The sequence below is a fragment of the Phoenix dactylifera genome, chromosome 7 (genome assembly GCF_009389715.1).
Source record: "Phoenix dactylifera cultivar Barhee BC4 chromosome 7, palm_55x_up_171113_PBpolish2nd_filt_p, whole genome shotgun sequence".
In the NCBI taxonomy this organism is placed as follows: Eukaryota; Viridiplantae; Streptophyta; class Magnoliopsida; order Arecales; family Arecaceae; genus Phoenix; species Phoenix dactylifera.
The window spans coordinates 11,341,105-11,364,544 of record NC_052398.1 but is presented as its reverse complement, the minus strand read 5'-3'; the positions used below and the strand labels follow the sequence as shown (position 1 = coordinate 11,364,544).

Sequence of the window (23,440 nt, the reverse complement as noted above, 5' to 3'; positions counted from 1 at the left end):
AAGAAGATTGGTTACACCATAACAATTTCTACACTACATCCACTTTATATGGTAAGATGGAAGAATCCAGCCAAACTTTGACATCCCAGGTACCTCATGCATGTGAGGATTTTCTTTCGGCATCAAAGTCATCAGATGTTGCTGATCGTGGTCTTAATCTTGGGTCAGTAGTGTTGGATACATTAGGCAATAGACACTACCTACATCATGATGAAAAACACAGCCAGGCTATTGTGTCTCCTATGCACCCATTCAGCAGTCCTGCTATTGGATTAATGCCACATCATAATCGATGAGAGATTGTTTAGAATCCTTGTGAAGATTTTGAAGACATATGTAATTAAGGAGGCCTGCCGTATTGAGATGAATGAGATAAACAAAAGCAAAAATCTAGAACCTTTCTCAGTTGAAGAGAAAAAAAAATCTGGTATAAGTATAAATATATCGATACACTTCCCATGACCTCCATGTAACTACAGCCAATAGATGAAATATTGGGCTACCTTGAAAGAATCTACAAGTTCTTCAACAGATCCACCTACAAGTTCTTTCAACTCAGAAGTCCTTGAAGAAGAAGTTGGCTTTCAACCAAAATTGCCAATCAATTCCTCATAAACAGTCAGCACATATTCCACCATGTTCTGCTCTTTGGTTGAAGATCTGAATTGTAGCGAAGACATAACTATAGGGATTGAAGTGATCAACATGGGAAGTGTTGGTGGCATTGATGTTGTGATGCTTTACTCATGGTTGCCAGAAGGTTTGTGGAAATGGCAGATTATATTAAATTATGATTCTGCCATGGAAAGATTTTTGAAAAGAAAATCTCAAACTTCTGAACATAATGCTCTCGAAGAATGGAGTGTTAAGATTAGTGCTGAAGGGAACATTACTAGTAACCATGATTTTGTTGCCGAACTTAAGGAGATGGAACCGTTAAGTACATAGGGCTGGAATTGTTAGACCCCTTGCAGTCTTCTTCATGATGGTCGTTGAAGTTTAAGAAAAAGTAGCGAAAGATAATTGAGCTTTGGTATGCATGCAATGTTTCCTTAATCAAAAGAACTTACTTTTTTCCGCTCTTCAAAGGTGGTCCAATAGATTTTATCTACATAGGTGTGGAACTTAGGAGGTTATCCTTTCTAAAGAACATGTTCTCTCAAGAAAATCTTGATAAAACAGTAGCTGAATATTAAAATACTACTCTATCATTGAGTACAAAGAAGCTGGGCAAGAAGCATCAAGACTTCGATGATAAAGACTGGGTCAACACCTTTCTTTTCTACGACTAGAACACTAGCCTAGTTCAAGTCAAGACAATAAGGGTTGTTTACATATTCGGTGGCTCAACTACACTTACAAGCTAAACATGGATTATGACTTCCCTTCCATAGCATCAACGGCTATATCTTGCTTGATAGATAACAAGGATAATGTTGCTGATATTGTTGACCCACATTGTAATAATATTGTTGATCTCTCGCCTTACCATGAATACCAAGATGACCTAGACTTGATGGCGAGTCTTCTCTAACTAGGAAGAATGACGCTGGATCACCTAAGGCACACATGCCGCTGCCTGGATCATGGATCCTGACCGCATGGGTCGCGGGTCCCAACAACATGTGTCATGGGTCTCATACGTATAGGTCTCGGGACACAGCTAGTTTTTGATGATTAGTTTTTTTTTATCTTAGTTAGAAAAGTTTAATATTAGGAAGTTTTGATTTTTGTGAACTTTTGTTTTAAGAACTTTTGATGTTATTAGAAGTTAGTAGTTAGGATTTTTTGAGTTAGAATAGGACCTAAAATCCCACATTAGAAAGTTATAAAAAAAAAAAAGAGCCCCTTTGTACTACTTACATATACCCCTATTGGAGCTTCTTTTGTGATCATACTTAAGATACTTGAGATACTTCAATTATTGATTAGTGAGAAATGAGAATTTTCTTGTCGGAATTATTGTTACCTTCTCTCTATTCTGTCTCTCTCATCCTTTTTGGTGGATTGCTAGAATTTGCAAGTGAGACATGAGAGTTGTGTCCTTGGAGTGGCTAGCTAAGATGGTGTTTTTGACCTTGGAAGAGAGTGAACCCTTCTATCCTGTCTATTGTCCACTCTGGTGATGTGCCGTAGTGGAGTTAATTTTCTACCTCACCACAATCGGTTACACCAATATACCCTTCTTCAAGTTTTTAACCTATGTTTAACACCTACCCAATATTAGTTGGTGTCAAAGCACGGTTTCAATATGTCGCTCTGCCACCACAACATCGAAGAGCATGTTGAACGTAAGCAAGATCTATAAAACTTCGAATTAGATGAATTATGCCGCCAGCTTAAGATTATCACCGAAATAAATTTCTTAAGCTTTACAATCTTCAGCAGTGTGGTATGACTCTAAAAAAGTATACAATGCAATTCAAGCAACTTCTCATGACATGTGACATTAAAAAGGCCGAAGAGCAAACTATAGCACGATATATTAGAAGAGTAAACCCTGAAATTGAGCAAATCATACAACTCCATCCCTATTAGACATTGAATGGCATGATACAATTGCCAATAAAAGTCAAGAAGCAACGACTAAGTACAAGTAATTCGCACTTTCCAATGTATAGAGATGGAACGTCCAACCAGAGGAGTTTCCTCGAAGATGTCAGAATCCTCCAAAGACAGCACCTCCCAACCACCTCAAAAGAAGAACAAACACTATCACCTCCAACCGTTGCAAATATTTCAAGGGTTAAGATTTTGGGCATACTGCAACCGACTGCCTGAATAAAAAGCTCATCTTTTTGGTGGAAGAAAAATCGTGTATGAAAAATGAGGAAAAAGATCAGCGAGTCAAGTGGGATGAGGAGAAGCAAATGAAAAAGAGCTAGTACACGCCGATCAATCTTAGACCCCGTTCCGGTATAATTCTATTATAGTATCCGTACGCGATTCGGTACAGTATAACTTGGCGTACCTAACATCGGTATAGTATGGTACGACATACGAGTATGGTACGGTGCTGACCAGTATGATATGGTAACCCTCTAAAAGAACCTGAGACTGTTAATAGCACGTCATTGATCCATTGATGAGCCACACTGATTTGAGGAGCTTAATGATAAATCCAGTTTAGTTTCTTAGAAGCATGCTACCCAACTTTTTGTGGATTTATCTTGCTGTTTGTGAATCCTTTGCATGGAAGTCGCTCCCATACCCCTCACATTCCAGTTTGATATGGACTCCAGAGCACCACACCTCAACAGTTCGAAGAGACGATTCCTTATCAGAAGAAGAGACAGAAAAAGGATGAAACTTTTTTCATCATGGAAACGAACAGTAGGTGGCGAACAGCTAAATTTCTTTTCGAAGCAAAGCAGGCAATTGCACATAGGATTAAAAGAGGACAGGAGGTTGCGATGACCAACAATAAGGAGATGAACCACATCGACGACGAAAACGAACTTCACCTCCTCCGAGGTCCAACACTTTAGGCTACTATTAAAGTGTAAATTAAGGCAATAATTCTTCCACAAAGCAAGAGTAAATTAAGGCAATAGATTGCCATGAACTAAGAGATGTCAATAGAAAGTTAATGATAGGAAAGGATGGGATTTTTGCAGATTGATGGTGGATCACAAGTGAGGAGCGCCGATGAGGCATCAATGCTTTGAATGAAACATTGCCTTATTTTGACTGCATCTGCCTGCATGCTCATGCTGCCGCGTGCACGTATGCACACTTGCACATGCCTGAGTGCATGCGCGTGCGCGTGTGAGAGAAACCTAAAAGCATCTTGCATCTTTGCTAATAAAATATATTCATTATGTCATTACAATTGGAAGCAAAACTGAGAAAATTTTAAAAATCATGTGACTATATTCATAAAAAATAAAAGACAAAAAAAAAAATATTGGAGAAAAATATTATAAAAGCATCTTGCATCTTTGCTAATAAAATATATTGATGACATCATTACAATTGGAAGAGAAACTGGTACAGAAAATTTAAAAAATAATGTGACTATATTCATAAAAGAATAAAAAACAAAAAACCTATATTGGAAGAAGAATACCGCAACACATAAATTGACATGATGTAATTTAATGAATGTTTACAAAGTTTGCTGATGCCCAAATGGCAATCACAGTTCAGTCAGCATAAGAAGGTAAACAGATGTCCATTATGTACTGCGGTGGCCACACAACTTGGTGGATAAATATATGGATGTTCCAATTCAATGGACTGCAAAACTGAATCAAGGAACCATACAACCTATGGTGGAAGAATTCATTCAAGATTCTTGGAAAGCATCTGACCCTCCTCAGTGACGATACTGCCACAGAATCTTCTCATTGCTCATCAAGAAGATAGCATTCTTTTTTTCTTTTCTTTTTGGTAGTTGAAGATGCCGTTCTTTTATCAGACTACCAAAGAACTGCTCTTGAACCTTCAATGCATAGCATAGATTACCAATTCAAAAATACAAAGATCCTCCATCAGCAACTGTCTTGTGGACTTGGAGTACCCGCAGTAAGAGGCAACCAAGTTCTTTAGATAACAAAAACCTGTAATTTAGACATGCAGTGTCATCACTAGGAGTCAATACTAAAGAGCAGCAACAACAAAAATGGAGAGTACCATACTTCATCAGAATCTAAATTCTCTATGTAAAGCTTTATAAAATAGGGTTTCGATGTTAATTAATACTAATAAACTAAACTTCCAATTCAAACTATATAATTAGTCGATATATGGTATACTAAATAGGCAAGAAACAGTTCAAAACATGCAGGCGTTACCCATGCATTTACCAGTTGCCCTGTATATGTACAGGTGACACATAAGACACTGATAGATGATGCAAATACTATTTGGTGAAAATTCAGTATCTAACTTTTCGAATAATTAAAAAGTCATGATATCAACTCTTGACATGTAAATGAAAGAAGCACTTGAGCCTAAAATGTTTCACTAGAAAAGGGCATTAAAAAAAGTCATGTTGCCAACTCTTGGCATTTGAGGACTTGGTTTCAAATATCACTGAGAGGTTTCTAACCTTCAAAAAAAAATTTAAAAAAACAACTAAGGTTGGCCACTGAACTTGTTTGGAATACATGAGAAGTCTACCTTTTTGATATCTGTACAACTTGAAAGAGCTGAGGAGAGGCCGAAAAAAAAAAAAAAACAGGGGCAGACTAGGATACCAAGACTTCACAAATATTGGAAATCACCTTCTTAAAGGGAGTCTGGCATGTATTAGAAACAAAAAGTGGCTGGAGGATTGACGCTTCTTATAGATTTCCCAATTCACTTGAGCTTCACCTACTCAGAAAATCCTAGCGTAGGAGAAATCACAAGGATATGGAGATTGGACATCATCCCATCAGGAACTTTAAAGTCTCCAAAGGAGTTGTCACCCAATCAGGGCAAGTCAGCTAACCAGTTAATAAAAGAACCCTTGGCCTCTCTGTGCCAGTCTGTCTAAATAGGTGCAGTTTGGGAATTGAGATTTGAGACACTGGGAAGTGAAAGAAGGCTTCTAGTTCCATGTTTGGATAACCAAAAACAAGGCATGATTTATGAAAACTGAAAAAATCTATTACGTGAAACAAAGAATTGACTTGTTATCCTCCAAATATGGGCCAGAATGTCAAATATAATTATTTAATCCTGTATCTAAGACCTAAGAAAAGAAAGAAGGGGAAAGAATATCCAGAACTATAAAATGAAACAGTTAAATATAAGCAAAACAGATCTACTTCTTGCAAATATTGGCGTGTAAAAATGAGGTAAGAAAGCATGCAAAGAAGAAAATCTGGATGCATTATTGGAGTCGAGGAATGCAAAGACCAAAAGAGCAATGGACATGTATGTGCTTTTACTCACATGTATAAATTGACTGACTTCTCAAACTTTTTCCAGATCACCTACATCCCAACAATGTAGCTTGCATACCCTAGTCTTCAGATGGTCAAATAAGCTCTGTATTCTATGCCTTTCTTCAAGAGTCATACTAAATTTGCTTGACCCCTGCATTAATTATACAAAACAAAATTAATCAGCACCAATCCATTATTCTAACTTAAAATAACCAAAGATACTTACCTAGGAAGCACTACAATCTACAGAACCAGCTTGTTTGAAGGCAACTAAACATCAGAACATGAAATTTAATTTACAAGTATGTTTTCGTGGCTGTGCCTGTACACGACAACTAAAAGCCATGGGGGTGGGAGAGATGGTTGGCACAGCCTAGTATGGATTTTGGTGATTTCATATCAAGCCAAAAATGGAAAATAATAAAGATAAAGAAAATTAAAAGAAAACATAAATCATTAAAAAAATAGTACATTATGTTGCTTAAAATATTTTGTTGTCTTCTGGTTAAAAGCCTGAAACTATCGAAAGTAATAAAATCATTTAACAACAAACTAAAATTGTTAAATACTCATATCACTATTCAACTTAAAATATGTAATCAAACATTCAACTATTTGATAAGTCTTGAAATCTAAGCATAACACATAACAATGTACATATTTATTAAAGTACAATTTACAAACATAAAAGTACACATAAAGATGAACTTGACACAGTGGTTACTATTACATCAAGTGCCAGGGATCAGCATGCAAGTTTGTAAAGCATAAATACACTCATTAAACGCCTAAAAATTTAAGACTTAAGCTCAGATCTTGCAAATCCAGGCTTAAATCTTGACAATCCACTACCTGAGGACTTGTTCTACCTTGTTCTACTCATAGACCCCTTTCCCCCCTTCCCCATTGACAACCAGAAAATTTAAAAAAAAGATCAAAACCCCAAATCTTAGATAAAAAAATTTGAACTTTTGGAACCACACTGTTTACAATCTTTAAAAGAAATAAAAAAAAATACAATTTTAAACTTAAGGCTTCTCAACATATCACCCATGAATAAGTATCGCTAAATATAAATCATAAAAGATAAAAGGAAAATGACCTAATATTGACACTATATTCCAGTATATACTTCTAAAAGAAAAACGACTTCCAGTTGATCCTACATACCAAAATAATGGGCAAAACGTCCATGTTCAGCTTTAATTGGTTTCGGCCAAAACAATACAAAACTACACAAAACCAACTCACATATTTTTTTCTAGCCCACATAAGAATTATATCAAATAAAAATAATTAGTGCCCAAGGCATTCATGCTTGTACTGTTAGTGCTTACCAGTAACTTGCATATGTTCTGCAAAATACATTTGACGGTTGCTTCACTTGAAGACAGACTTCTGTGGAGTCTCCCATCATTATGCATGAAGATTAGGATAAAAGTGACTGCATGTACTCTTCTTAATGGCTCGGATGCAGATTTAACATCAGAAGAAGAAGAAAGTAACATGTTGTCTTCTATTATCAACGAATCGAGGAACTTCAATATGTAATATAAGAGCCTGTCACTTCTGTAAAACAGGAAGATGCAAGGCTGGAAATAGTATTGATATATGCTGATTCCATCAGAGTGAACAGCCACATCAACGTTTTCTGGTATGTACTGTGTCAAAGAAAGAAAGCACCATGTAGATAACAAAAAATAATTCAGTCATGATTGGCACAAAATAAGATTCATTGTCATGAAAACTTGAATCAAACAATAATATCATCACACAGAGGTATGAATAACTTCAATAATAAGACATGTTTGAAACACATCTCAAAAAACATAATAGATTAATGAATACGTAAACCAAAGAAAATTATTCACTCTAGACATATAAAACTTTACAAGGCCCTAGCCACCAATCAGATATCTTAGCATATATAACAGAAAATTAATCCATCTAAAGGAGCCCATCTCCCTGCCGCATGTATTTTGTGTGCTTTATATTTATTTATGGTAGTTACTGCTGGAACTTAAGCTAGAGTTAGTATTATTACGTATTAGACACCACTACAAAGAATGATATGTTGTTTAATGACAGGCTAACATAGTGTCTTACTAACGCATCCAAGCTTGAGGTGTCTAAGTGTCTTTATACAACATCTCCAGTTTACGGAATTGGCTAGAGTAAGAAAGAAATAACAAATATATGGCAATGATTAGCAATCAACAGCAATGACAAACATCTGGTAAAACCATCAAATATCAAGCACAATAACAGCTAAAATTTGGTTTTCTGTTTTCCCAAAATAAAATACAAATATTTGATACCCAAATTTGAGAATTCTCAAGAAACATAAGATAGCATATACAGGATAAAACTTTATTGGAAAAAGGGAAAGTTTCATTCAGCCTTAAGTACTTCAGAACCCAATACCTAAGTGCTTCCAATTTTTTCTGTGTTTAATCCCATGAACATGCTACATAAAAACCAAAAACAATATCCACAAGGAAGGCTCCTCCCTAGGTTCATATTCAATTCTGACTGGTGTCAGAAGGACAGGCTAAGTTTTGATTTTCGTAGTTGAAATGGATTTTGCTCCAATTATATTAGTTTCCACCTTAAAATAATCTAAATTCTAAACTAAAAAAAAAAATCAAAAACCACATAACGAAGGAAAAAATAGGAAATAAATCAAGACAATACATTAGTGAGACATGAAAAACTGAGTGTGTTATTATTATGGGATTCCTTTAGTGCAAATTGATACTATGATAAATTATTCAAAAAATAGTTCTAAATCAGGCATGTCTCACTTTCTTCTAAAGTAGCATATCGTTCATTATATTGCTTGACGACAATCCAACACATCAATAGTTTATAATCTATAGAAATATGAGTCCACAAGGGATGAACTGTAAAAAACATCTATAAAGCAAAAATAAAAAGAAGAAATTCATTAAGTATAATATGAAAAAATTAAAGATAGAACCATACATGAAAAGATGATAATCAACAAGAAGTCAAGATCTATAGGAGAGGGTCTATAACATACATCCCTTATAGAAGACAGTAGAGTTTAAATCACACATCAAAGCTTAGATCTTGGCAATCAAACCATTGGAGTAAACTAAGCTTCTCCAAAAGTCCTCATCTCCCATTTCCCCTCCCTCACAAACCACAAAAAATCTCTTAGACCCTTCAAAAAATTTTCTTTATTATGAATTTTTCAGAAACAAATACTTAATGCTTAGAATCATAACAGAACTTGCAGAATCCATGTTTAGTATTAGTAAATGCCCCCTATAATTAAAGTAAAATCAAGGAATAACTAGAAAGATCACATGATTTGCAGTCAAAAGGACTTGGATACGTTCATTGGCACCTCTTTTTATAATGTTGCTGCAAGGGAAAGGTTGCAGGTTCGAAATTGGATGGTGACACACCGCATATTTTTTTAAAAAAAAAAGAGGGGGGCATAAATTTCCCACATACGCATTAAATATTGCACCATAGTTCAGTTTTAGTTGAAACTTTGAAGCCAGTAAAATTATGGATTTAACTAAAACCAAAACATGTCACTTTAGTCCTACAGTCTCAGCTGAAAACCAAAATCCCAGTTTCCGCTAAATGTTCTACTTACAAGTTTCAGATGGGTCCCAGGATTTTCTTTAAAAACCATTGATTGGATTTGTATCACATATGCAAATAAATAAAAAAATAAATAATAAAATCACCACAGAATATCATACAAAATCAGGAACCCAGAACTCGATAATTTCTGTACAAGGCAATGTTATTGAAGGACTTGCATGAAAAAGCAACAGCACAAGATGGGATAATACATACAGAAGCAGCATCAACCATATAGCTAGAGAGGTAACTGCTTAAGCTGCTAATGTCCTCTTCTGGAAGTTTCGTGGGCCTGGTATCAAGTACATTGATCATTCTGAGCAGCCCATGAATGTTATCTAGAGGTGGCTTTTGTGACTGCGACAAAGAGCAAAATATGGTAAGACCCACATTGTTCAGCTAAGAGCAGAAATCTTCACCACAACACTAATCATTAGCAAAACAGCCATTCAGGGATCGCAGAAACATCGAAGTACTAAAGAATACAGCACTTCAGAAGCATCAAACTAGATAGCAAAAATGAAAAATAATGAGTTAGGGAAGGTTGCAAACATACTATCTCATTAAATATGTTCTTGCACAGCAGCTTTAGAATCAACGAATTGTCACCCATCTGAGAAAGGCATGTGAAGACAGCACCAGTGACAGACTTGAAAGTTTTCTGATTTGAGACCTTTCCTTCATTCTCCATGCAAATCCCCTCTGAAATAAAAATTTCTGTCTCAAGATAAAAATCAGCATCCATGAAAAGAAACCAATTTGTTGCTTCTTCAACTTCAAAAATTATTCAAGAAATTATCCTTCAAGGATTAGATCAAGAACGAAATTTTAAAAAAAAAAAATTGCTAGATCAAGGGGAGAATGGCATTCATTTGATGAGCAAAATACTAAAGCGAGAAATTCATGATTGCAACCCGTGGCACCTAAGACTACAACAAACCTGATGAATCTTCTTATAGATATTGACACTAGATTCATTATAAGTAACACCTACTATGTATCGCCACACTAAGTTCATCGCCTCAGAGTCAATATAGATGCTAGATGAAGGAATCATCATTAGCAAATCAACTCAACTCAACTCAACAAAGCCTTGATCCCAAACTAGTTGGGGTCAACTACATGCATCTTTTTCTCCGTTCCACTCTATTTAAGGCCACACTTCTTGAAAGATGTAGTGATATCAGGTCCTTACTACTTCATCCTATGTGATTTTCAGCCTACCTTTAACTCTCTTTCCTTCTACATGTATCAAATCACTCATTCATGCTGGTCCATCCCTCAACCTATATTGTCCATGTCCAAACCATCTAAATCTTCCTCTCAATTTATCCTTAATTAGAGCTACCTCTACTTTTACAATAACTTCATTTCTTATTCTGTCTTTTTCTTCTATTACTACACATTCATCTCGACATTCTCATTTCAGCCAAACTCATTCTGTGCACATGTTCTCTAACTGCCCAACATTCTATACTGTAAAGCATAGCTGGTCGTATGGCTATCTTATAAAATTTTCTTCAACTTAGCAAGTATCTTACAATCACATAATATCCCACTTGCACTTCTTCATTTTATGCATCCTACTTTAATCCTATGGATAACATCCTCTTCAATTTCCCCTTCCTTATTGATAATCAATCCTAAATACCAAAAATAATCACTCTTACGAATTTCATGCCTCAAATTTCACTCTACCTTCATCTATGTTTCTAATTTTACTAAAATTACATTCTGTATATTCCGCCTTGGTCTTACTTAACTTGAAACCCTTTGATTCTAATGCATTTCTCCATAATTCCAACTTACGATTAACTCCAATCTTAGTTTCATCCCCTAAAACTATATTATCCGCAAATAACATGCACTAAGAAATAACTTGGTTAGTTTTTACAAAACCACCATGATAGCAGAATATAGGTTAGCATCATACAAAACTCTATTTCTTATAGGATGTAAGAAATATTGGTTAAAGACAAGGATTTACATATCAAGGTATCAACCTATACTAGTTACCAACCAGTATGGTAAGTGCCTTAGCACTATTTAGCCAAAAAATTAACATAAATAGGAAAGGTATTAAGCCCCAAAAGGGTGTATCAAGCCCTTGTGTACCTGTACAAGGGCCGCATGTGCAATTTTTCAAATCTTTTTTAACAAAATTCTGCTAACAAAAATGTATCTAAGTTTGTTTACAATATAATTTAATCTCGACAATTGTGAATGCACTACGGAGCTTTATGAACAAAGTATGACAAGAACATGTCTCCTTTAGTTTTATATATCATATCATATTGTGTCAATGTGATACTAGGATGCTAATGTGCCTGTATAGAAGATATTGAGTTGCAAAGGCTATATATCAAGCATAAGGATCTCCCTATCTTATCAGGTATTACACAAGTTAAACATGAGGTGCAGGGTAGCTTCCTTCATGGCCAAATTGCCAAGAAGGATAGAGAAGAAAATACAAACTCGGGCACGTAGCGAGAAAGGAATTAGCAGGAGATAGGGATTTCCATTAGACAACTAATAGCAGTTTCTTGACGGACAAATATCAAGGTTAAGCTTCATTTCTTTTCTTCTTTTTTCCCCCTTTTACCCCTTGCAACTTTCAATTTCCTCTTCTTCCTCGCATCCTCTTCCTGTACCCGCTAATTTTACAGTTTTGCCTCCTACTCCCGCTTCTTTTAGTTCTTCCTAAACATGCATACCACCACGAAACCTATATCATCTGTTCAAGAGATGAGAGCCCATGACCAATTACCTCACAATTACAATGAGGTCTGATTCCATGGTATATAAGCCGCATTTGATGTTGTCTCGTAGTATTTTCCTCGCCTCATGTAATTTACATTGGAACCATATGGTGACTAATATGTGCATAACATTTTCCTGATAGACTAGAGATGAGAAATCCACTACTGCTCAAGCGGATACAAATCATCAACTTCAGAATGGTAATGGAGATCAAAATCCTTCCTGCAGACAAGGTTAGATTTAAAAGTTGGTCAAGCATAAACATCATACTAAGTTCGGTATTCCTAACCAATGGGGTACTTGACCCTCTCTTCTCATTTAGACTCCCTTCCCTGGTAGCAATTTTTTAATCAAAACTAGACCCAAGCACAACCTTGCTGAGCTTCATTCTGCTACTTTCAAGAATCATTGCCTTTTGGAACTCTTCTTTTCACCCACTGTAAATAATTCAGTGTAGAATTTCATCTCTCAAGAACATGCTTCAATATCTGAGCTAACACCATTGAAGTAATTCCTCAAAAAAAAAAAAATGTTATAGCAGAGTTTCATAGGTCTATTGAGCGGGAACCCCTTGTCTTTGGTTCTATTTCTATTAATGTTTACATATTTCTAACTTAAATCACATTTCTAATATTTTTTTGCTACAATCTGCCAAAGTGACCACCTCCCACCTACAACCGATAGCTTCTTAGCTTCTATAGTGCATTCAATTTGTTTTCAAAATCTAATATTCTAAGTTATGTTGCATCAAAATATCTCCAAATGCATTGGAGAAAGAAGGAAATTAATTTGATTATACAATCCTTGAACAACTTCCATAGCAAACAAGTTTACCACATCAAGCTTCCAAGAACACCCAAGGAAGATGATAATACAAGTCAAAATGGAATTGAAAAGGAAAAAGGACAAGAATTAAGCTGTTGAAAATGTGCTAACAAAGCCATATTACACTAAATAGGATAAATATGAGGCATCAGTTATCCGTACTAGTCAGTCGTACCATAGCGGGTGTATTGTACCATACAGATACCGAACCGGCACATATTCTCGTACCATATCAATACTCAGTATGCCTTGCCGTCTCGTACCGTACCGCAGCATACCGGCACCGTAATAGGGGTAAGAGGTCTAATACTGAGATGGCGAACCTTGAATAATATTGTTTTATTACTTCACTAATGCATATTTTGATCTTATTTACATTAGATGAGATGTGTATGTGGTATAAACTACCTAAGATCCATAAGGGCATAGTAGGAAAATCGGTCGATTGCTTAAGGCTATGAATGAGGTTGGGAGACCCAATTTTATAGCATCTTCATATTCTATAAGATAGTGACAAGCCTTCCTAATTACAGAAGTAGATATTCCATATCAACACTTTATATCATATTGATCGACTGATTGAGGGCATGTCTTCTTGAAACCATACAATTTGGATAAATTATTCTCATCTTGTAATAGTATTTCCATGTTCCCTAACTTGAGTGATGCATGTGAACTTGCGAAAGTCATAATCTCTGATAGCTAGGCTACAAGGTAAGCAGAACTGATACCGACAATTATGCCGGCCAATGATCGGCACAGTACGATAACGATTCATACTATACCGAACCGTGGTGTATCGAAACCACAAGGAGGAACAGAGAGGGCCTAAGAGGAAGGAGGGAAAGGGGGGAGAGGAAGAAGGCAGGGAGACAGATTCTGGACTTACCTAAGAGAGAGAGACCGATATGTCGTCGTCATGAGAGAGCGGAAGAGAGACTCTGGACTAGGAAGATTGAAAAATTATACCCTACATTGTGTGTACCACGTGGCCGTGCACGCCACCAATCACAGTCGCTCGTTCCTGTGGGCCCCATTCATCAAGCATGCATATCAATGTACTGCTACAGAAACGAGCGGTTGTAATTGGTGGCATGCACAGCCACATGGTGCACGCAGTGTAGGGTATAATTTCTTGGGAAGATTTCGGATTCACCTGAAAGAGAGACTAGCTATCATCATCGTGAGAAAGAGAGACTCTAGCCTCACCAAAGGTTTCAAATACGGTATCAAGTAAGAGAGGACTCATCTGGCATCATCGTCGTCATTGGGGACCGAGGGTTTCGAACATAGGTCAAGAGAGCCAAAGAGGGCTTCAAGCCTTCATTTTCGAGGGCAGGGCATATCTCGTTTGGAGCTGGCTGAAACGTGCTAGCAACCAACTGGCCTGATTTGGTATGCCATAAATTGACCGGTTTGGCACGATTTGGCTTAGCTTGCTACAGGCCAAAAATTTTATGCTCAATAGCTTATTGGGGTGCACATGACTTATGTCGAGGGATGCATTAGAAGTCCAAAAGAATCCACTATCCAATGTGGAAGCATTACCAAGTTGGGCAAAAAGGATTGATTAGGCAAAGTAAACAATCCAGCACTTTGCAAACGTTTCAATAAAGTTTATTTTATATATAAGATAATTCTAAAGTAAATTGATTTATAAAGAAAGTCTTTTGGAGAAAAGAGATTTTTCTCCAACATCCAATCATACTATAAAACCCAATGGATGTGTCAGTTAAGACTTCAACAATGTTAATACATTATATTAAGGACTAACAGAACTTAATGGATTTAGTGGAGGGACAAATGTGAATGGTTGAACTATCAAACAGACAGACAAATATCTCAAGGAATTTGCTGTAATAGCAGTTCCCAGGTCATTTATAACTTAAGTGCCAGGGTCACGTGAGATATGATAGGTCCAACTATTTTTAGGTTAGTTACTTTTATCTATTATATTCTTTTGACCAGAAACCTACATCCAGCATACTGGCAGCATCACATCATAGCATGATTCAGTTCTGGAATGTTTGCAAACATAGGACCATAAAGTGCACACATTGGCGCATGGAAGGTTATAGAGATTGTGTACTACAAGTGTAGAGCACAAATTACTTGTAGAAGATGTTGAGGGTTCTATCAAGCCCATTATTGGGCTTGCTTGTAAGATAACTAAATGGTCACGCCCATTTAATGGGTACGTTTCTGTTCACCTAGTTAGATGAGGATATATGGGTCCAGTTCCATTGGGGTGCTAGCCTCTTTCGTAAATCCAATTAGAAGAAAGGGGACATGCCACTTAAAGTGGGAGCTCCCTCCTCAGTAGATTAGGAGGAGGAAGGGGTGGACACCAAAGGACCTCTTATATAAAGAAAAAGGGATGTCCCCTTCTCTCTCATCATCTATCTTCTCTCTCCCTGCATCTAACCTGAACTAGGATTTTAAAAAACACTAGCAGCCTCTTCCAAAGCGAAAAGCAGATTCAAGAAACAAACTAGCACAAGGAGTGGAGACCATGGCTTAACATTCTGTGGGGTTCAATTGAGTGTTAGCCCAAATCACTTATATTAAGCGCACCTGATTAGCTACACCTAAATCATACTTGTTTGGTTCCATAAGAATTTTGCATGCATAACTCAATCTGTGAAAATGTATTAATGAGTTTTCTGCTCTTATTCCTTTTTGTATCATGTTTTTACAGGTAACTTTGATAACATAAGAACAAGAGGAGAAAACTTGCCAATGGCAAGACAGAGGGCATCACACTAGTAGATATTAACTAATTCTTTGCTTAATTTTACTGATTGCAATAAAAGGTCATCTTTAACATGAAAATAATAGTTGCCCTCTATGATAAACTGGTCAATTACCTAAATTCAGACAAACATTCCAGCTTTTAGATCATAACAGACATATGAGAAGAAAAAGTGAAGGTAGAAAAGAATCATTCAGTATGAAGACTAATGCAAATACTAAACAATGAAATAGAAAGCTAGGTAATAGCAAAATGTGATCAAGAGATTACCCGGAAAAACTCTAAAGCGTGCAACTAAAGTGACCAAGAAACCAATTTGGTCTGAAATTTGAACATGACCAGCTTTATAAGACGAGTGCAAAACCTCTATAATTCTTAGTAATATAAGTGGCTCCAAATCATCACCTGCATTAAGTGTGGTGAAAAAATGACTAAAAATTGAACATGCAAGAAAATTCAAGAATTTTCCTGGGTTGCATTGGATTTAGAAGAGAAGGGTGGGAGGGAGAGAGAGATTGACATTGAGTGCTAAATTAAGCATGAATTTCTCTAGATCCATCAACTCTGACTGACTCTGGACCAGAATATTCTAAATATGAGGTGGAACACCCCAGGTATCTTCTCAACAAGAAAAAATAAAACAAGAAGAAATAAAAATATGACTGATATAATAGGTATAAGAGAGAATGTAAACACCAAGAATAAAAGACAAGCTGATATTAGATGACTGAAATGATCTTATCTCCAACATATATATGAACCAGCCAGATTTCCAATATATAGTATATTTAAAATCTGTAAGCGAAGAGAATATTTCTTTTTTCTTGTGGAGAACAAACACTGAAAAGAGGATCGAAGCCCCCTTCTACAACAAGATAACAGAAGACATGTTAGTGATGTCTCATCTTGAATGATTTTCAATTTATTATAGTACATGGCCCTGCTTAAAGTTTAGAGTGCATTGTCCTAAAAGCTAAACTCAACTAAAGCAATCCTAACCATCTAAAAGATGCTAAATAACGAAAAAGCCTAGTAATTCTGGACCATTCACATGAAATATAATTTGAATAGTCTAAATTTACACTTTAATTCTAAGGTGGGACTGAATCCAAAATTGAATTCTTTTGCTGTAAAGAATTAAGGCCTTAAAACCATGAAATGCAACCTCTAAAACAGCTTCAATGACTATGATCAACCAAATTTGTATTTCAACCCGGAAAAAGCTGATTTGGAAATTTCCATGTTTGGATATTAAAATCAACAGTAAATGAGAGTAAAGAATTTAAAATAGTTGGAATCACTAGAAGAAATAATAAGGTGGTTAAAATTTTATAAAAGAATAAAAAATAAGAAGAAAGATTAGTTGAACAACACATTTAATTTATAAGTGAGGGTTACAATAGACCACATAGTCAAATCAGCCTTCTTGTTATGGGCAACCACAAATACAATGATACAATCTACTATTCAAGGTCAAATGGTATTAAACCCACTAAATATCATCCTAGTAACCTATTAACACATAATGAAATGATTAAAGCATGATTTGACTGCAAAAATCTGAAAAAACTCAACTTTTTAACTCTTCTTTGCTTCTCGCATACATTTATATCCAATCAGCAGAGGGAACTTAAGAAAGCACTGGATTTAATTAGATTCATTTTCCAAGACTTAGGATGTTCTTTCCTTTATCAAATAAGGACTCTTCAAATTGAAGAATCTAAAAAGCACCCTTCCAATACAAATATGCAGGTGTGTGCATAGGAGTTTGGTACCACTACCTTAGCCAAGTAACAGTATCCAAGCAACACAAACATGTCCAACTTATGAAAACTTTTCTCTATTATTCATATCTAGTTGGTGATACTAGCATGGAAACAGAATTAAATCAGCAAGTTTTCAACAATGGTTTCGGTTTCTAGTAAAAGCATTGATACTATAAAAACTCATTGTTTACCGTCTGTTGTTTTTTTTTCCTTGCATGAAGTTACACTACAAATCCAACAAAATCTTACCTATATATTTTTTCTAGTGTTTTCATGGATTAAGGAAACATTTGATGCACTTACCCATAAAAAAAGGAACGACTTGATGCACTACACCGTTTCAGGCCAGTCATGTTAGCACTTATAAATATTACAGGAAAAAAAAAGTGTCCGTCAGGAATTGCCACAGACCGATAAAGATTGAAGTACAACAATGTTGTGTACCACCTACAGCATGTTTAGGTATGATTAGTGTTGTGCATATCATATGACATGGATTGGCATGGCACAATGCTTGAATCCATGGACATGATGCAACCCCTCCCCACCTCAAAAAAAAAAAAAAAAGCACTCCCTTAAGTAATTCTCCCTTAGTCTTCTAAACTTAAAAACCAGACTATAAGGATGGTATCTATTATTGCATTTTAAAGATGTTGAAGCTTCTAGCCCTCTATGAAGTGAAGATTCCTTACAGGATTTCTGTTTTAGTATTCCAACTCCCTTAGAACTAATACTACACAAATATAGGCCCAATTTTACCTAGGCAAGATGGTAAAGTTCACATTTTTTTTAAATGATGTGGTGGGATTGATTCTTGAGGTTTTTCTACAAGATTCATATACTGCAAACGAGACACCTACAAATGACTAACACAGATGGTGCACTTGTCATAGGATCCATAGAGATTATAATCAAGGTTTTAAGTCCCAGCAGGACGAGGGGTATCCCAGCCATCCCGTCCCATTCCTACAAAAAAATGGACTGGGATGGGGCCAGGACTCCGAAACCAATCCATGTGGGAAGAGAAGAAGAAAGAGGAAAGAAAGAAAGGGAGAAAAGATGAAGGAAAAGGAAAAAGGAAAGAAGAAAAAGAAAAATGAAAGAAAGAAAAGAAGAGGGAAGAAAAGGAAAGGAAGGAAAGAAAGAAGAAAGAAAAGAGAAAGAAGAAAAAAAAGGACAAAAGAAAGAAAGGAAGGGATAAAAAATGACAAAAAAAGGAAATGAAAGAATGGAAAGTAGAAGAAAAAGAAAGAAAAGAAGGAAAGAAAGAAGAAAAAGAAAGAAAGGAAAGAGGAAGGGGAGAGAAATAGAGGATATCTTTGGGACCGCTGCTAGGATGGGGCAAGACAGCAAGGCGTCCCATTCCATGGAGAAACCGAGACACCCTCGTCCCACGGAATTTAAAATCTTAATTCTAACATGACATAGAACATTAATATTGAAACAATGATGACAAAAGGGAAGCAGAAGTGCATTGTGTTGGCTTCAATGCCTATATTTGATCTATAGGCCTTTGTATTGCCAACTTAGGTTAAAGTGGTAAATATATATATATACTTGCCCAAAGTCGTTTTGCAAGCTGGCCTGTCATGGCTTGTGATGTACACCACATACCATGCCAAGGCTAGAGCTAAACTTGGCATAAAAGCACATCCAGCCATCAAGTAAGCTTGGAGAAGAAACATTGTAAAGCCTCATATCTAACAAGGTTTGATGAAATTCAACACAGTTGAATATTAAACAATATGTAACAACCCAGGACCTCACTCAAAAAGACTAGTTAGAAGGCGTTATTTGGGTTCCTTGGCTTTATATAAATACACAAGATCTCCCCAACACGCAATTGATGTAGGACTAAATGCATGCCTGGAAGGGTCCTCACATATTGCCCCACTTAAATTCTGATATTCTCTCCAAGCTAAAGATCCAAATCTAGTCAAATTCAATTATAAACACCATCATTGGCTCATAGCTAGCCCCAAAGAAGCCCGTGTGGCAGTGTCTTCTAGTCCACATGAGTTGTGAGTCGGATTTACTCTGATATCATTTGTAACCCAGGATCACACTCAAAAAAACTAGCTAGAAGTTATTTACATTTCTTGTCCCTACATGTACCCAAAATCTCCCCAACACATAACTAAGGTGGGACTAAACGCATGCCTATAGAGGTCCTCACATGCTTTATTTAAACTATGGCATCCTCATCAGGCTAAGAGTCCAAATCCAGTCAAATCCAATCACAAACACCACAATTAACCCACGGTCGGCCCCAAAAAGACCCTATGCTATAATACCCCTCATCACACAGGTCATAGACCAAGTCTACCCTGACACCATTTGTAACAACGAAGGACTTCACCCAAAAAGACTAGTCATAATGTATTATTAGATTACTTGACCATGCATAAGTATCCAAAGATCCCAATGCACAAGTGATATGGGACCCCATATACACCTACATGGATCCTCACTCCCCCACTTTAAACCTTGACATCCTCACCAGGTCAAATTCAGTTAAATTCATTCACAAATACCCTGATTGGCCTGTGGTTAAACTAAAAAAGCATGTGTTGCAGTATCCCCTAGTCCATATGGGCCATAGGTTAGGTCTGCTCTAAAATCATTCATACCAACCCAGAACCTCACCCAAAAAAGCTAGTCAAAAAGGGCTATTTAGATTTTTTGACCCTATATAAGTGCCTAAGATCTCCCCAATGCAAAACCAATAGAGAACTAAACACACACCTATAAGGATCCTCACATAGGGCCAAGCCAAGAGGCTTCTTAAGCTCTCTATTTTCTTTCATATTTCTTCACAAGATGAAAGGCAGAACATTATCAATGGCAACATAGCAGTGGAGTGGATCAAGGTATAATTTTTTTAGCAATGACTGTTATGTATTCTACTAATCAAATTTCATATTTGGTGCTAATACATTGTCAGGGTGTAATGCCATGCAATATTGCCTTAAATAGTCTACTTCAAGGGACGCAAAAAAGTTGATTTTGTTTTTAAATATCATGTATTAGTTTTGATTCTTTTTTTACGTAAGATAATATCCAAGAGCCTTGGAAGTTTAGAATAGCTTCAACAAACACGAAAATCTAAACTGTTTGTAACTCATGCCCATATGTTAGTGAAACCAGATTTTTGCACAGCATGCCAAGCACTAGCATAGCACAGCAAACAGCATGTAATAGGCCAACGTAGCACCAGCATGTGACACTTGAATACTTGGCAGAAACTAAACTAACAAGCACGCACCAAAAACCTTTACTCTGCAAGTGATATTGCTGATAATCAGTTGATCAAGTGTTAGAGTCTTAAAGAGCATACTTTGTTATCAGCTAACCCAAGGACAAAATAAGAATCACAAGTCACAGCTAATCTTGTGACCAAAAGATCTAGCAAATATTAACCAATCAAGCATTTTCTAAGCAGAAATCAAACAGCTACATGGTTAAACACAGACGCAATTTTTTAGCTAGATAAATTTAACCAATTTAAATGGCATCCACCTACTAGGCTAAAATGATTGCAAACTACGAAAGTGTAACAGTTAACCAGACTTATCACTTACAAAGATTAGTAACAACAACAACCACCACCTTGCAGAATCCATATCCAGAGTCAGTCGAAAGGTAACAGAATATTCAGTAGCTTATTAACACAGATCAAAGAAGATCAGCATAATAATAAAATCATCCATGATTATCAACATATTGTTTGCATCTTTTGACCACATTTAGGTAGTGAAGACAAGAAATCAGCCTTAATATCTGTTAGCTTTGCATACTCTGTTGCGCTACTTAAGGAAAGAAAAATAAGCAGAACTGAGTGATCTAAAATGCTTACATAAACAACAGTATGTCAATGACTTGAGAAAGTCAGAACTCAAATTTGAGAAGTAATATAAGCAGCAAAGGGCAACTTCCTGACAATCATTTGGGAGTTTTGTAAAAGGTCCATATTGTATTGTCCCTGCAATAACTGAAAATCCTAACAATTATTGTTAAATACAAACCAATCAAAAGAAAAAGAGTATGGAAATGCTTTCATATATTGAGGCAGCAGGTGCAACAAATGATGTAGATAGCCAGTCGGCCTACAAAAACAATAACAAGGTTTTCTTATAGGGTAAAAGGAATTCCTACGTTCCTTATACTTACTTCTAGTACTATAGAATTCTCTCAGTGGCCATTGCAAATAGTCATACTCCAATGAAAGAGGGGAGTCTGGCAGAGAGGACTGGCCAATTTTAAGTATAAGTTTTAAAACAACCTGCAATCATTGTCAATAAATATATTCAGAAAATGAAGAAAGTCGTAATGCCAACTAAAGTTATTGAGTACATTCTTCAATCATGTCAATTTTGCATGCCAACTAAACTAAGTTTAAATATACCACACATGATTTTAAAAGAAGATCAAGTAAGGTGCAATACTTCAGTCCCTGACAATAATACATTTATCAACAATTCTAGAAAAGGTCTTATCATCGTTATGCTGGTTTCATCTAGTAATAAGATACCACGAAGCAAAAAATATAATACATAAAATGATAAGCTATGAATAAATCAAAGGCAAAATACTATTCATAGGCATACCTTTGACACAGAGGGGTGTTTGTCCCCTAATTGCAATAGAATTTTAGGAAGCTCTTGTATCCATGCAATCTGATAGCTTAATAAGTCCGGATAACTGAATGTAAATGACAGCAGACTTTGATTTTCCATCTTGCAATGGGAGAAAATGAGAGAGGGCATCAAATACAATTAGTACAATTTTATTTACATGCACCATGTCATCTGTTGTGCAAGAAATTTAGGTAAGGAAGGCCAACCAAATATATTAGAACTCAAATTATATTTTTCAATGTGAAAAATATGGTAGAGTTATTCCAATAAACATTTTGAAATTTGAAGAATTTCAAAATATTGATCCTTACAGGAAGTAGCATTTCTTCTAATGCAGACAAATATGCCAAAATCAGCTTGCTATCCACCTTGCAATTTTTAAATGCGCCAGTAAAACCCTGCAACAAGATTTACAAGTCCAAATTATTATGTATTGTTCTCTGTAGACAAGTCGTAGTGATAGAGAAACATGGCATATAACCTAGAAATTTAGTAGCAGATGACATGTTGAAGTAATTAAGCTCTCGGGACTAATAAAAGCAATCCCCTGCAAAATGTAAACTAAGTTGGACTACATAGTACCCTCTAGTTTCAAATAAGTGGCATGGGACGATTTTCTTCCCACAAGAAACCAAATTAATATGTTACATTACATATATTGGCAAGGTAAATGCTGTTATTTCATGAAATGCAGACAAACCTCTAGAAGACTAGTTTTCCAACTGCCCGTAACTTGCGATATAAGTCCTGGTATAAATGGTAACACCGAGCCTAAATGCTTTTCCACGTGAACCTTTTTAGGCAGCAAATGGGTCCCAGCCTGCTATAGACATTTCTATCAATATCTTTTGCAAGAAAACTTACTGAAACATCTGCAAACTTTGTATCCACAGTAGAGCACAAAATTCTCTTTAATAGTCAAAAAAGTGATATTAATCAAAAAGAGTATCCAGATACATAGACCTCAAATTTATCAACAAAGTGGTGTTTCCAAGAGATACAAGCACATGTATAAGTCAGTATCAGATATTTATGGTTCAAATAAAAATTTAAAAATGCTTGAGGATATTAGGTTCTAAATCAAGTACATCAACAGTGACATTTCCATTGCTCCAACTTAATGGGATTATGTTAATAAGTTATTTGTTGCTCTAAATTTGATATCCTGAAATTTTTCTGATAATGATAGCCGATGAAGATCAA

The 23,440-nt window shown here is 36.0% G+C and overlaps 1 protein-coding gene across 7 annotated transcripts in view; it reads right to left on the bottom strand.

The window, feature by feature from the left end:
• Nucleotides 1-3,920: 3,920 nt before the first annotated feature.
• The window catches only part of LOC103719516 (testis-expressed protein 10), a 40,928-nt gene continuing 21,408 nt past the window's right edge, over nucleotides 3,921-23,440 (bottom strand). For 3 of the 7 annotated variants that reach the window (XM_039128290.1, XM_039128292.1, XM_039128296.1), the window contains 11 exons: nucleotides 22,938-23,057; nucleotides 22,549-22,635; nucleotides 22,208-22,336; nucleotides 21,771-21,882; nucleotides 21,457-21,600; nucleotides 16,105-16,239; nucleotides 10,054-10,214; nucleotides 9,714-9,854; nucleotides 7,214-7,537; nucleotides 5,884-6,027; nucleotides 3,921-4,562 (listed from right to left, as the gene is read on the bottom strand). In XM_039128290.1, the coding sequence (XP_038984218.1) occupies nucleotides 5,905-6,027; nucleotides 7,214-7,537; nucleotides 9,714-9,854; nucleotides 10,054-10,214; nucleotides 16,105-16,239; nucleotides 21,457-21,600; nucleotides 21,771-21,882; nucleotides 22,208-22,336; nucleotides 22,549-22,635; nucleotides 22,938-23,057 (1,476 nt within the window). In that variant the 3' untranslated portion in view covers nucleotides 3,921-4,562; nucleotides 5,884-5,904. The remainder of the gene's footprint in view (nucleotides 4,563-5,883; nucleotides 6,028-7,213; nucleotides 7,538-9,713; nucleotides 9,855-10,053; nucleotides 10,215-16,104; nucleotides 16,240-21,456; nucleotides 21,601-21,770; nucleotides 21,883-22,207; nucleotides 22,337-22,548; nucleotides 22,636-22,937; nucleotides 23,058-23,440) is intronic. The other 4 variants (XM_039128291.1, XM_039128294.1, XM_039128293.1 and 1 more) reach the window with 3 other exon arrangements.